Genomic DNA, 15001 nt, shown 5'->3' on the forward strand with positions numbered 1-15001 from the left:
AATATTGTCCACCCGCTTGGGCGAAGGGCGTGCAGTCGCTGTATGGGAGTCGAGGACCATGCCGAGGAAAGTTGCTTCCTGTGACGGCACAAGGCAGCTCTTTGCCAAGTTCACCCGCAGCCCCAAGTTGGCCACGTGCCTGAGCACAGTCTCTGTATCTTGAAGCGCCTGCTCGTGGCTGGGCGCACAAATGAGCCAGTCGTCCAGATAGGGCAGAATCCGCAACCCCTGGGCCTGCAAGGGGGACAAGGCTGCAGCGACGCACCTTGTAAACACTCGAGGGGACAGAGATAACCCGAATGGCAGGACCCTGAACTGGAAGTGTTCTCCCCGGAAAGCAAAGCGGAGAAACTTCCAATGTGGCGGTGCAATTGGGACATGAAAATATGCATCCTTCAGGTCTACTGTTGTGAACCAGTCGCCTGGGGAGATCGCCTGGAGCACTTGTCTGACCGCCAACATTCTGAAAGGGAGTACCTTTAAAAACATATTTAGACCCCTGAGGTCCAGAACTGGGCGTAAATCGCCCGTCTTCTTGGGTACTAAAAAATATCGGGAATAAAAGCCCCCTGGATCCAGCAGGGGGTCCACAGGAACTATCGCCCCGTTGTCCAGCAAGGTGCGAATCTCCTGAGAGAGCGCCTGCGCCTTGGCCGGATCCTGAATGACAATCATTCGGATCCGATAAGGAACAGGAGGCCGGCGGCGGAACTGCAGACGATACCCTTCGGACAGCGTGGCCAGCACCCAAATATCTGGGGAGTGAGCTGTCCAGTGCTCCAGCTGTCCTGGGGAAAAATATCCTACCGCCGGCCCTTTAGCCTCATCTGGACGCCCCTCGACCCCGCCCGGGTTTGTGGGGGCCACGGCCGGGCTGTGAGGAACGGGACGCACGGGATGGACAAAATCCAAATCTTGGGGCCTGTTGCAAGTCTGAGCCATGAACGGGGGAGTGATGGGGCGGTGGTGTGTATCTCCTTGAAGAAACGGGAGGGGCGGCCTGAGCCGCCTATGAAGCCCCGCCAACTGTTGCCGTGTACGGCAAGCCTGGGCCGTGCGCTCTAGAGCCTCCAGGGCGGCCGGGCCAAATAGTTCTCCGGGAAGAACTGGAACACCCCTCAAGGTCTTCCTACTGGCCTCAGAGAGCGGAGACTGTGCCAGCTATACTTGGCGGCGAGCTTGCACTAATGTAGAGAGCAGTCGCCCTACTTCCCTTGACATGAGGGCAAAAGCCTGCAAGGAGGCATCAACCAGCCCATGTGTTGGTTGGTCCACTGGCACCGTCTCAAGGGAAACCGACAGGCCAAGCATTAAATGAGACAATGAGTTCCCAATGCGACCCATACGAGCTCCCATGTCGTACGCCTTACACAGAAGGTCGTCTGTAACCCGGCACTGTGGTCGTGGACACCGGGCATTAGTCTGTAAAGTCTCCTCTGGGCAGACGATGAGGGAGGCAATATGCCGGCATATGTCCCAGGCCAAGCTTCTGAGGATCCTGCATCAGTGCCAAGACCCTGCCATCTGAAGTTGGCCTCGAAAATGCCTTTGGGTCTGTCTAACAGAAATGCAGTTCCTTAATGTACTCCTCCGAGGGAGGAACTGCAAAGTGGGGCGCTGCAGCCTGGCGCCGAAAGAAGGCGCTAGAGGGTGCCGCCTCATCCCGCAGAACATTCAGCTTTAAGTGGGAAAGTGCCGTCCGCAAAGCCGCTGTGACAGTTTCATCACTGTCGGCCTGAGAGCCGGCAGAGGCCAGTGTGCCAGATTCTGAAACTCTGGAGCTCAGAAGGTCAGAATCTAGCTGAAACTGCGTGTCTGAAGCAGCCACAGATATGACGTCATCATATACTGAGGCTGTGTCATGCCCCTCCTGCCATTGTGCCACCACCCGACTGGCATCAGTCTGGAGAGTCTGGATAACTGCCCGCATTTGGGCCAGTTCAGATATCAGCGTGCTCACTTGAGCCGCTAACTTCCCGGGGGCCTGCTTTTTCTTAAATGGGGGGCCACCTTGAGTAGCCGTGGACGGCCGCTTGGGGCCCCCAGTCTGGCCAGCTGGTAACTGACTCGGAGGCGCCACAAACAACCAGTCTGAAGCGTCCTCGAAAGCCATCGAGGCATCATCGGAAAGTGCCTCCCGAAGATGATCCACTCCAAGACAAGCAGGGCAGAGATCATGCCCATCGTCAGGCTGCAGCGGCGCCAGGCAGGACCGGCAGCACAGGGACTCCAGCATGATAAGACCGGAGCCAATAGAGTCGGGTTGAGCGGAACACCACTAGCGACTCTAAATTAGATGTAAAACCTCTTACCTACCCAGAGGGGCGCAGCGGGGTCAGGTCGAGCAGGGAACGCCACTAATGACCCGCTATGTGAATGAGACGAGCGGGATCAGACTGAGCTGAGCACGCCACTAATGACCCAATGTAAACACAAAACCAGCTACAGGTAACCACCAGGTCGAGCCGAAAACGCCACCGATGGTGTGTAACCGGCTGAAAACAAAGCAGTTCAGAACTAATGACCCGAACACGGCTATAGTTAGAACTTAGAGCCGCGCGGCTGTATCCGTAAACCAAACAAACGGCTTCAGCACGGATAAACACAGAACCGGGTACAATTGTACGGTTCAAATTCAACAAAAATCTACCGAGCCCACGGCTACGGCGAAATGCATTAAAGGGGTACTTACCAGTCGTAGAAAACAACGTAAATATACCTCGTATTGAAACAGGTCCGACACGCTTGTGCAGCCCCAGGAGGGCGAGCAAACTCGCTGCACCGACTGTACCACAGTCACAGGGCTAACAGGCTACAAGCGGCAAAACGAACCAAACTTTGTGGGAAAACAGCAATATTAGCCGAACAACCACATATACAACCTGCATGCGAGAAGGTGAAAAGGGACTGAGCTCCCGGTGTCATGTGACTATATAGACTCACGTGACCCACCGGGGGTCAAAGGTAACTTTTTTGTTATTAATTCTCAACCTGTGTATGCGCAAGGATGATCATCCAGTGCTTTATGCACCGCCTCTGGCGGTCAGTAGGGATGAAATAGAACCCCGCCTCCTTTTTCTTTTGATAATGATTAAGTTTTGAATCGGATACAGGGTTTTTTCTTTGCCAAATAAATATTGAGATTGCTTTATTTCATCATCAAACGGCCGGTTGGGGATGAAAATCAGAAGAGTCTGGAACTGATAGAGAAATCTGGGCAAAACATGATTATTTTTATAGTTTCAACCCTTTAATACCAGACTTCAGTCTAAGTCAGAGTCAATTTATTTCATTGTTTATTTGTTCAACACACCTGAGGTCTCATAATGTATAAAACTATGTGGACTAAAGAAACAAAGGGAGAAAAAGTTAATTGATCTGCATGAAAACCCTAAATTGCTGGAGGTGGTTCGTTCCAAGAATCCTCAAGTGCTACAGGAAATTGAAATTATAAGAGGATGAATTAATGAGCTGAAAATGTGAGAAAATCTGAGCTAAATTAATGTGTTTTGTTCTGAATTTTCTGAAATGATTTTAAAGGAGATGTCTTTCACATTTGAGAGACATGAGACAATGTGGTCCCAATATTAATGTGTCTGTGATTGTGGTAGATCTGACCTAAAAGTCACAAAACTCAACTAGGAAATTCAATTTAACTTAAATGACTTCTGTGGCTGTGTTAGCGCTTCGCATGCACAGAAATGTTCCATATCTGCATTTCATATAAAGTGACAGGAGTTCTGTTCAGTAGTGAAGTGTGACTGACCTTCAGAGTGTGGTGTGACTGACCTTCAGAGTGTGGTGTGACTGACCTTCAGAGTGTGTGTGTGACTGACCTTCAGAGTGTGGTGTGACTGACCTTCAGAGTGTGGTGTGACTGACCTTCAGAGTGTGATGTGACTGACCTTCAGAGTGTGGTGTGACTGACCTTCAGAGTGTGTGTGACTGACCTTCAGGGTGTGGTGTGACTGACCTTCAGAGTGTGTGTGACTGACCTTCAGAGTGGGTTTGACTGACCTTCAGAGTGTGGTGTGACTGACCTTCAGAGTGTGGTGTGACTGACCTTCAGAGTGTGGTGTGACTGACCTTCAGAGTGTGGTGTGACTGACCTTCAGAGTGTGATGTGACTGACCTTCAGAGTGTGGTGTGACTGACCTTCAGAGTGTGTGTGACTGACCTTCAGGGTGTGGTGTGACTGACCTTCAGAGTGTGTGTGACTGACCTTCAGAGTGTGGTTTGACTGACCTTCAGAGTGTGGTGTGACTGACCTTCAGAGTGTGGTGTGACTGACCTTCAGAGTGTGGTGTGACTGACCTTCAGAGTGTGGTGTGACTGACCTTCAGAGTGTGGTGTGACTGACCTTCAGAGTGTGGTGTGTTCAGATCCGCTGGCTGCTGGAGGATGAGATGGTGTCCGCGCTCCGCTCCTGTCGCTTCATCAGCTCAGACACTCTTCTGAAGGTGATGGAGCACGTGTCCCGCTCGGCCGGGCGCCCACACTGCCTCTGTGAGGAGGTCCCACACTGCCTCTGTGAGGAGGTCCCGCTGCAGTTTGTCTTTGGCCCGGAGCAGTCGCTGGAGAAGTTTAAACAGGCAGGTTTTTATCTTCTGGAAGAATTCTGCACAATGCATCCTTCAAACGCTGTAAACACAAAGCACATAAACCACTCAGAGACATACAATGACAATTGCATTATTCGTTATTATACTAATAAAAGATTATGATGCACCTTCTCTTTGATGAAGGTCAAATCCAGATGTTTCAGTTTAAGTGAACAATAGTTTTTATATATTAGTATAGTACATACTTTACTACAAATCATACTTCATCCATACATTCATCATCTTCTGCTTATCCGGGGCACATCTCCCTCCTGGAGAGGGCAAGGCACCTTTCTCTGGTCGAGAACCATGACCTCTGATCTGGAGTTGATTCTCATCCCAGACGCTTCCCTCTCGTCCCAGTGCAGCTGCAGGTCCAGGTTTGATGAAGCATCAGGACAACATTGTCTGCAAACAGCAGAGATGAGATCCTGTGGTCCCCAAACCGGACACCCTCTGACCCCTGACCACACCCTTCAACCCCTAACCACACCCTCCGACCCCTGACCACACCCTCCAACCCCTGACCACACCCTCCGACCCCTGACCACACCCTCCGACCCCTGACCACACCCTCTGACCCCTGACCCCTCCGACCCCTGACCACACCCTCCGACCCCTGACCACACCCTCTGACCCCTGACTGCGCCTAGAAATTCTGTCCATAAAAACTATTAACAGAACCAGTGACCAATGGCAGCCCTGAGCAAAGGGCCCCGGACCCCATACTCCCGGTGCACCTCCCGAAGGCCCTCTGTAGTTGGAACACACCCTCCGGTCCCCCTTCTAGAACAGTGGGACCACCACCCCGGTCTGCCAGTCCAGAGACACTGTCCCCGACCGCCACGCCCTGTTGCAGAGACGTGTCAGAGACAGTCCTACAACATCCAGAGACTTTAGGTCCTCAGGATCTCATTCACCCAGGAGCCACCGAGGAGCCACCGAGGAGCCACCGAGGAGCCACTGAGGAGTTTAACAACCTCAGTGACTTCAGCTTGGGTGATGGACGAGTCAGCCTCTGAGTCCTCAGTCTCTGCTTCCTCTTCAGAAGACGTGACGGTGGGATTAAGGAGATCCTCAAAGTCCTTCCACCGTCCGACGACCTCCCAAGTCGAGGTCAGCAGGCCTCCACCCGCACCATAAACGGTGTTGGTGAAGCACTGCTTCCCCCTCCTGAGGCGCCGGACGGTTTGCCAGAATTTCTTTGGGGCCGTCCTCCTTCATGGCTCCTCCTTCATGGCTCCTCCTTCATGACCTCCCCGAACTCCTCCAGCCCCAGGTTTTTGCCTTGGCGACAGCACAAGCCTGTGCACTGTCCAGTTCCTCTCCCAGGGACTTCAAGAAGACCGGCTACTCTGCATTGTGTTCGGCCCGTAGGCCGACACAACAGAGAAAGACCCAACCCAAAGGCGTAGGCACTGGTTCACTGGGATGTGGCGGCTGAGCTATGGAGCTATAAGCCCACACCTGAACTGTGCGTGGAGGTGAGGCTGAGTATATCTCCCTCCCCCAGTGAGGGGACATTCCAGGTCCCCAGAGTTAGTCTCTGATCTCTGTGAGATCTGATCGTCGAGGCCCCTGCCGTTGACTGCCGCCCAGATCTCGCTGCACCGGCCCCTTATGGATCCTCCTGCGGGGGTTGTGTCCACGGGAGGACGGCCCCACGTCACTCGTCCGGGCTGTGCCCGGCTGGGCCACCACACGCTCACCGTCCCCACCCCAGGCCTGGCTCCAGGACTGGGCCCCGGTAACGCCAATCCGGGCGACGGAGCCGGCCTTGATTTTTGTCTGTTCATAAGGGGCTTCTGAACTTGAATTATATTTTAGTGAAGCTTAAATATTCTGATTCTGAAATAAAATTTTATGCTAGAAAATAGAATATGTTTCTACCATTTGTAATAGAAAATCAAACTAATTGACATTTTGACCCTGGAAGTTAAATTTGTTTTTTCAATTACACTTATTTTTGTAATAAAGACTTAAATCTATTATTATTTAGATCTAATGTCTTTGAAATCTTCAAAGAGATCAATCTATAATTTTCCCTCCAGTTCCTTCATTTAAAAGTGTTTATAATAAACTGTTTGATTTGAAGATAAGATTCACTTTGCACGTGTCCAGGACGGTTCACCGTTAAGAAAAGTCAAGAATCGCAAGCATTTTATAACGTGTTTGTTGCACATTTTTGACTCTGCAGTCCTACATGTCCCCTGTGCAGTGCTACATGTCCCCTGTGCAGTCCTACATGTCTCCTGTGCAGTCCTATATGGTGCAGTCCTACATGGTGCAGTCCTGCATGGTGTAGTCCTACACTGTGTAGTCCTACATGGTGGTGTAGTCCTACATGGTGATGTTGTCCTACATGGTGTAGTCCTACATGGTGGTGTAGTTCTACATGGCGCAGTCCTACATGGTGCTACATGGTGCAGTCCTACATGGTGCAGTTCTACATGGTGCAGTCCTACATGGTGCTACATGGTGCAGTCCTACATGGTGCAGTCCTACATGGTGCAGTCCTACATGGTGCTTCACTGGCTCCTCCTCTTCTGTCCTCAGGAGTTCCGCCGTGTGTCTCTGGCTGGATATGTGTTCAACGCTCAGGAGGATTTCTTGTACATTTCTCTGAACCGGCTCCGCCCCCACAGCACCAACATGTTCTCACTGACCACTCACAGCGGCCCCTGCCCTGATGAGGGCCCCGCTGAAGCCCACTCACATCTGGTACTAACACAGACACATGCACCCGACTCCTACTGGGCCTTTCACCATCGTATATTTAATGAACACTCTGTTTAATATAAAATGACAAATGTCAATTGACTTTTGATTTAAACCATCTTTTAACATTGTTTTTAGCTTCATTCATCCTCCTCTGCTCACAACACACCTCTGTTCAAATGTCCAGATTTGTGATGTTGAAGGTAGAGATCTGAAGGTCACCACCTGAAGGTCACCTGAAGGTCACCTGAAGGTCACCACCTGAAGGTCACCACCTGAAGGTCACCTGTGCTGTTTTCAAGTCCATCAATCATCACCAGATTCGTTCTGAGCATTTCTAACATCAAATTGCACCATTACAATTTCATGCTTGTATTATTAGCATAGCGAGGGAAGCTAGCTTCCCCATGGCAGCTCCTCCTGCTGCAGTGGAAAGGATTCTAACAAACATCCTGACAGAAATATAAAGTCATGTGTAAATCAAAAATGAGGTACACGAGCATGTTTAAATGAAATAATACATATGTGGCCCCCAACCGCATGTAGCAAAGGGCCCAATCAAGTCAAAACATGCTGTATATTATCTGTCCACCATGACCACTGTTCTGACCTGTTTTAAATCTGATGTTGGAGGCTCCCAGTGCAGCCCCGCCCAGCCTCTGTGACACTGCCTCAGGAGCAGAGGTCCCGCCCCCAGCATCCTTCAGGGCGGAGCCGCCAGCGCCCATCGGGAGCCTGGCCGAGGGCGTGGGGCCCGTCGCTCACAGTGAGTCCACCTGACAGTCCACCTGACAGTCCACCTGACAGTCCACCTGACAGTCCACCTGACAGTCCCAGTCCACCTGACAGTCCACCTGACAGTCCACCTGACAGTCCACCTCAGGGTCATCTCAGGGTCATTGCACATGTGCTAATCCTCAGTGTTCTCTCTGCTCACAGGCTGTGACAGGGCCAGGCCCTGCCGTGTCCAGAGTGTGGTGTCCAGTCAGGGCAGCCTGGACTCGGACATGCAGGGTAAACTTCAGAACTCACATGTTATTACAGCACACTTCCTTTCCACAACGAGGGATGAAGCATAACATCTTCTCACAAAGTCTCACAAAACTAATGTGTGTCACAATATATCAAATGATAAACTCCTGTCTTCATTGTTTGGTTGAAGCAGGAACTATAGACCATGATCCTTTGCTACATTTCAGTGCAGACAACTGTTTTTAAGCACCTTTATATCTTCATTATTTGGAATATACTGTAATAATTCACACAAACGTTTCTGCAGCTCTGTTCGACTCTACAATATGACGTGACTCTTGTGAGAGTGGTGCATGAGACACACGTTGTGTCTTTCAGGTTATGACGGCGGCAGCAGTGACTCTGAGTGTGAGAGCCCCGGGGCCCCCGAGGAGCGGGACACACAGCCCCCCCTGATGCCCCACTTCTGGTTAATCCTGCGAGTGCAACAGGACCGCGTCAAGGTCTACACTCACTCCAGGTCAGAGCTGTCTCCCCCTGTCACCCCCCTGTCTCCCCCTGTCACCCCCCTGCCTCCCGCCTGTCCTCCCCCCTGTCCTCCCCCTGTCACCCCCCTGTCGCCCCCTGTCACCCCCCCTGTTTCCCCCCTGCCTCCCGCCTGTCCTCCCCCCCTGTCTCACTCAGTGTGATTGACAGGAACCTGAGGGCGGAGGTGCAGAGCTGTGAGGAGGTTCAGAACAGAGAGGAGGATCTGCCTGAGTATCTGCAGCTCCATCAGGCTGTGGTCAGGAAGATCGTGGAGGTCTGCCGCGTGGTCAATCAGGTACAGAGCTAACTCCAGCCCCTCCTCGTGAGCATGTGCTTTGTCTTTGAAGTAACACTTGTACTTTAGCATTTGGCCGTCAGTTGGACACGGACAGCAGAAGACTGCATCTCCTCACTGTCTGTGGGATGTATCTGAGAGCAGGAGGGAGGGTCCAGGGTGATGGGGTGCGATCAGGGTGATGGGGTTCAGGGTGATGGGGTGCGTTCAGGGTGATGGGGTGCGTTCAGGGTGGTGGGGTGCGATCAGGGTAGTGGGGTGCGATCAGGGTGATGGGGTGCGTTCAGGGAGATGGGGTGCGATCAGGGTGATGGGGTGCGATCAGGGTGATGGGGTGCGATCAGGGTGATGGGGTGCGATCAGGGTGATGGGGTGCGTTCAGGGTGATGGGGTGCGATCAGGGTGATGGGGTGCGTTCAGGGTGATGGGGTGCGATCAGGGTGATGGGGTGCGTTCAGGGTGATGGGGTGCGATCAGGGTGATGGGGTGCGTTCACCAAGAATGGCTAAGCATAAAGATCTGAAGAGTTTCTCCGTTCAGCCCTCGGGCTCGTGCTGATCACTCTTGAGACTTGCAGGTGTCTTACATGTTGTTGTGGCCTGTGTAGCGCATGTTGCTGCAGGATCTCCATGACAGTCACGTGTGTAACTCTCTGCTGGTGGCTGAGAGCGAGGAGGACATCTGGAAGAACGAGGCTCAGTACAGGCAGCGGGCACACACCTCCGACGGTCAGCTCCTCCTCTGCGTGTGTGATGTGTGTGATGTGTGGTTAGGACTGTGCGTGATCCTGTCTCGTGTCTCAGATTACAACACGGAGGAGAGTTACCCGGCCCGGGACTACCTGGCCGCCACAATGCACTTCATACCGGGACACTTTGCCTGTGATGCGGTGTGGAGAACCATCATCCACATACACCCACGCCTCAAGATGGGGCCCAACATGGGAGTGTCCAGAGGCAAGTGCACCATCTAAGTCTACATCTAGTCCACATGCGTTATCACATACGTTATGCAAGGCCATTTCATCCTCATGTTCATCCACATTTAGTTTCAATTGTGCCTCTGCTTTCCTCCTGCAGCGATACAAGCGCTTCGCTCAGTGCTCAGCTCTTTCTGTGTGGTCAACCGGAAGAATATGTTTGTCTACCAGGAGCGGACAACCAAGTCTGTGTTCTACCTCAGGTATGAGGCTCTCCTCAGGTCTGCACCTCCTCCATCCACTCTGCACCTCCTCCATCCACTCTGCACCTCCTCCATCCACTCTGCATTATTCAGTCTGTGTGTGTGTGTGTGTGTGTGTGTGTCTGTGTCTGTGTCTGTGTCTGTGTGTGTGTGTGTGTGTGTGTGTGTGTGTGCAGACTCTGTGAGACCTCGTTGGAGAACCAGATGCCCTCTCAGCGTTCGGTGGCCCTTGCCCGGAGCCAGGAGCCCTCCTTTTCAGACGACCCGATGGTAAAACCACTTTAAACTAACTAATCCCTCTTCGTCCAAAACATTGACAAGTTCTTTACTTTTGGATCAATAATGATGTGTTTGCATTTGTTTGATCTGGATTAAACACGACAAAATGAAGTCATATTTTCCCTCAAAAGTCTGAAATGTTGGATCAGAGATAGTAATGTGACTCTACGATCACCAAGAACTTTGTATGAGCTTTTCTCTTCTTCGTGTCTTGAACTGCTCAGTGAGTCGCCCGTGGAGGACGAGTGAAGTGAGAGTGTCTGATGTCACGTCCGACACTAGAACTTTCCTTGACCAGTTCTAATTGTAACAGTTGTTGCCATGTTTAGGGGCCCCGGTCGTACCTGGAAGTGTCCCGGTCGTCCCTGGAGGTGTCCCGGTCGTCCCTGGAGGTGTCCCGGCCTGTGGGGCAGGTGGACAAACACATCCTGCTGTTGGTGCATGGAGTGGAGAACGCAGGTGAGTCAGGGCAGGTCCATGAGAGGTTTGACCAAAGAGACATCCAAAGTTTAAAGTTCAGTGAGTAAAATAAGTATTTGAACACCAAGTTCTCCCGCCTTAAGATTCTAGAGCGGTTTGACAGTTTCCTCGTAGGCACATTTCCACTGTGAGAATATTTGTGACAGTGATAAGTATTTGAACACTGCCAATCAGCAAGAATTCTGGCTCTTTCAGAGCTGTTAGTCTGTCTTTATAAAGTCCACCTCTGCTCCACTTCTTGTTCTAAATGAGCAGCTCCTGTTTGAGCTCGTCAGCTGCATAAAGACCCCTGTCCAGCCTCACTCAGACAGACTCCATCTACTGCTATGGACAAGACCCAAGAGCGGTCAGAAGACCCCAGAGACTGAACTGTAGACCTCCACAAGGCTGGAAAGAGCTACGGGCCATTGTCAAGCAGCTTGTGAAGATCAAGTGTTGGAGCGATTGTTAGAACATGGAAGAGGCTGAAGATGATGTCACTCTCCCTCAGGCTGGAGCTCCATGAAGATCTGACCTCGTGGGGTTCAATGATGATAAAAAAAGGTGAAGAACCAGCCCAGAACTACAGGAGGAGCAGGTCTATGACCTGAAGAGAGCTGGGACCACAGGTTCAAAGATTACTATGGTAACACACTACGACGTCATGGTTTAAAATCATACATCGCACAGAAGGTTCTCCTGCTTAAGTCACATGTCCAGGTCCATCTGGACGATCCAGAGGATCATGGGAGGAAGTCATGTGGTCAGAGGAGACAGAAATAGAACTTTTTGGTATAAACTCCACTCGCTGTGTTTGGAAGAAGAAGAAGAAGGATGGGGGAGGAAACATCAGGCTTTGGGGGAGGAAACATCAGGCTTTGGGGGAGGGAACATCAGGCTTTGGGGGAGGGAACATCAGGCTTTGGGGGAGGAAACATCAGGCTTTGGGGGAGGAAACATCAGGCTTTGGGGGAGGAAACATCAGGCTTTGGGGGAGGAAACATCATGGGGCGTGGCTGGGTCAACATGACAATGACCGGAAGCACACGGCCAGGAGAACAAGGCGTGGCTCTGTATGAAGCAGATCAAGGTTCTGGAGCGGCCGAGTCAGTCTCAGATCTAAATCCAATAGAAAATCTCTGTCATTCACAGTGGAAATGCACCAACAATAAAAGTGTCAGACCTCCATCATTTCTAAGTGGGAGAACTTACAAAACCGCTGTTCAAATACTTTGTCTGTAGCTGAGTCACAGCTGTAACGTGTGTCCAGGCCCTGAAATCACAGATGAACTGGTCAAAGTTCTGCAGAAGCGTCTGGACGAGACGACCCTGGACATCATCACTGTCATGCTGGTCCGCAACTGCAAACTGACCCCTGCCGATGTGGAGGTGAGAGACATGTCGGGGGGCCTCATGTCGGGGGGGCCTCATGTCAGGGGGGGCTCATGTCGGAGGGGGCTCATGTCGGGGGGGGGCTTTATTTCATATAGTGAAACGTAGTGTACATAGTGAAATGTAGTGTACATATAGTGAAATGTAGTGTACATATAGTGAAATGTACTGCATGTCACTCTGATGTGGAAGTGCCGACCTTGGAAAACGTGTGTTGTGAGTGGTGCTGTGTTGGTTGCAGTTCATCCAGCCCTCAGACGCTGACCCCTCAGAGGTGATGGTCTTCAGCCTGCCGTCCTACTGCAGTGCCTGGCTCCCTGCTGTGGCTCACTACCTCAGACAGAACCTGCTTATCTTCCTGCATGTGCCCAAGTACACCGACAATAACACGGCCCACCACTTCAAGGTACCTTCCACTACTCAAGCACACAGGCTGCAAGAACTGAAGATTGCATTTGATAAAATACAGTACGTTATATCTGCAGGTTTTACAGCACAAGTTCAACATAAAAGTCACATCTCGCCCAAAGTTTATCAAATTTGTCCATTTCCAGATTAAGTCTGAATGTCATTTTTTCCCATTTATTTAATGTCTGTTCTCATGTCAGTCCAGTCCTTGGTCATTTGTGAGGTTTGTGTCAGCCACTTCTTTGTGATGGCCTTTGTTCCTGCCGCCAAAAGTACATTCCAAAAGTACATTCCAAAGGTATCCAGTTATTGTGTCCATGGCTGGAGTTTGACGCCAAATTACATAGTTCTAAAGTTCACAGGGATGCAAATGTCAAAAACAGTCACAGGACAGTCCCAGAACACATGATGGTGGTTTGCCTCCTGCTGCCACATCCTCTCCAACAGTTGCATTTCCTTGTGAGGCAGCGCACAGGGCCGGAGATAGAGGGCGCTACATAGACGCGAAGTATGGATTTAGCAGGAAGGTGTTGAGAGCTAGATCTCAGTACAATTCGTGTCGGAGCAGCAGTTCTCCAACAACAACCCGGAGTTGGTGAGAAGCCGGAGTGGGCTCCGGCTTCTCACCAACTACAAGCCCAGAGCCCCACCCTTCTGCAGATGACGGAAAACTGGCTCAGCGACTCAACTCCTTCTACTGCAGATTTGACACGCCCTCCCCCACTGTGGCCACCTCTGCCAACCCAACCCCGGTCACCCCCCCACTTCCCCCACCCCTCTCACAGTTCATGAACAGGATGTGTGCAGACTATTTCGGAAATCCAACCCAACTGCTGGACCAGACGGTCACTCTGGCCACCTAACCCATGCCATGACTACAGACCTGTGGCACTGACGTCTGTAGTCATGAAGTCATTTGAGCGCCTGGTCCTCCCCCACCTCAAGTCCTTCACCTCCCTCCTGCTGGACCCCCTGCTGGACCCCCTGCTGGACTACCTGCTGGACTACCTGCTGGACCTCCTGCTGTACCCCCTACTGGACTCCCTGCTGGACCTGCTGCTGGACCCCCTGCTGGACCTCCTGCTGGAACCCCTCCTGGACCTCCTGCTGGACCTCCTGCTTGACCTCCTGCAGTTCACCTACAGAGCCACAGGTCTGTGGACGACACCATCAACCTGGCTCTCCACTTCACCTGCAGCACCTGGACTCCCCGGGAACCTACACCAGGATCAACACCACCTCCCCCCCTTTTTTGTATATGTTAAGCGTCTTTGGGTCACTGAAAAGCGCTATAAAAATAAGTTATTATTATTATTATTATTATTATTATTATTATTATTATTACCTCCTGCTCTGCTCCAGGACAAGCTCTCCCAGCTCAACCTGCCTGACTCGACCTGCAGGGGAAGCACTGACTCCACCTGCAGGGGGAGCACTGACTCCACCTGCAGGGGGAGCACTGACTTCCTTAGGGATCAGAGTCTGTGTGTGCGGCTGGGGAAGAATGTCTCGGACACTGGGACAGGACAGGATCTCCACAGGGCTGTGTACTCTCTCCCCTGCTCTTCTCCCTGTGACAAACTGCTGCACCTCCAGCCAAGACTTTGTAAAACTAATTCAGTTTGTGGACAACACCACCCTCATCACCATGACGACACCACCCTCATTAGGCTCATCTGGGACGGGGATGAGTCTGTCTACAGGAGGTAGAGCGGCTGGTGCAGCTGTAACAACCTGGAGTTCAACGCCCAGAAGACACAGCCCACCCCCCCTCACCATCTCAGACTCCACCATCACCACTGTGGACTCCCTCCACCTCCTCTGCACCACCATCACCAGGGCCTCAAGTGGGAGCCACCATCACCAGGACCTCAAGTGGGAGCCACAATCACCAGGACCTCAAGTGGGAGCCACCATCAGCTCCTCATCAAGAAGGACCAGCAGAGGATGTACTTCCTGATGATGGTGCAGTTCTACACGGCCATCATTGAGTCCATCCTCACCTCCTCCATCACCTCCTCCATCACCGTGTGGAGCCACAGCCAGGGACAAACAGAGACTACAGCGCCCTCTGCTGAGAAGGTGATCGGCTGCAGACTTCCTTGAGTGGATGAGTGATTGAGGGAGGGATGAATGCAGAGTCAAAAGGAGATCAAATGGGGGACAA

General features: G+C 51.8%; 1 protein-coding gene across 1 annotated transcript in view; it reads left to right on the forward strand.

The window, feature by feature from the left end:
- szt2 (SZT2 subunit of KICSTOR complex) overlaps nt 1–15001 on the forward strand; it is a 147777-nt gene that overhangs the window by 98329 nt on the left and 34447 nt on the right. Inside the window, exons 36-48 of the mRNA XM_072439086.1 lie at nt 4383–4592; nt 7158–7322; nt 7953–8085; nt 8259–8333; nt 8670–8811; nt 8988–9114; nt 9722–9842; nt 9918–10070; nt 10194–10296; nt 10473–10566; nt 10905–11034; nt 12305–12423; nt 12668–12832. Of these exons, the coding sequence (XP_072295187.1) occupies nt 4383–4592; nt 7158–7322; nt 7953–8085; nt 8259–8333; nt 8670–8811; nt 8988–9114; nt 9722–9842; nt 9918–10070; nt 10194–10296; nt 10473–10566; nt 10905–11034; nt 12305–12423; nt 12668–12832 (1737 nt within the window). The remainder of the gene's footprint in view (nt 1–4382; nt 4593–7157; nt 7323–7952; nt 8086–8258; nt 8334–8669; nt 8812–8987; nt 9115–9721; nt 9843–9917; nt 10071–10193; nt 10297–10472; nt 10567–10904; nt 11035–12304; nt 12424–12667; nt 12833–15001) is intronic.

Source organism: Eucyclogobius newberryi, unplaced genomic scaffold (assembly GCF_026437365.1).
Source record: "Eucyclogobius newberryi isolate DKJ021-1_F unplaced genomic scaffold, fEucNew1.0.hap1 SCAF_9, whole genome shotgun sequence".
Lineage (NCBI taxonomy): Eukaryota > Metazoa > Chordata > Actinopteri > Gobiiformes > Gobiidae > Eucyclogobius > Eucyclogobius newberryi.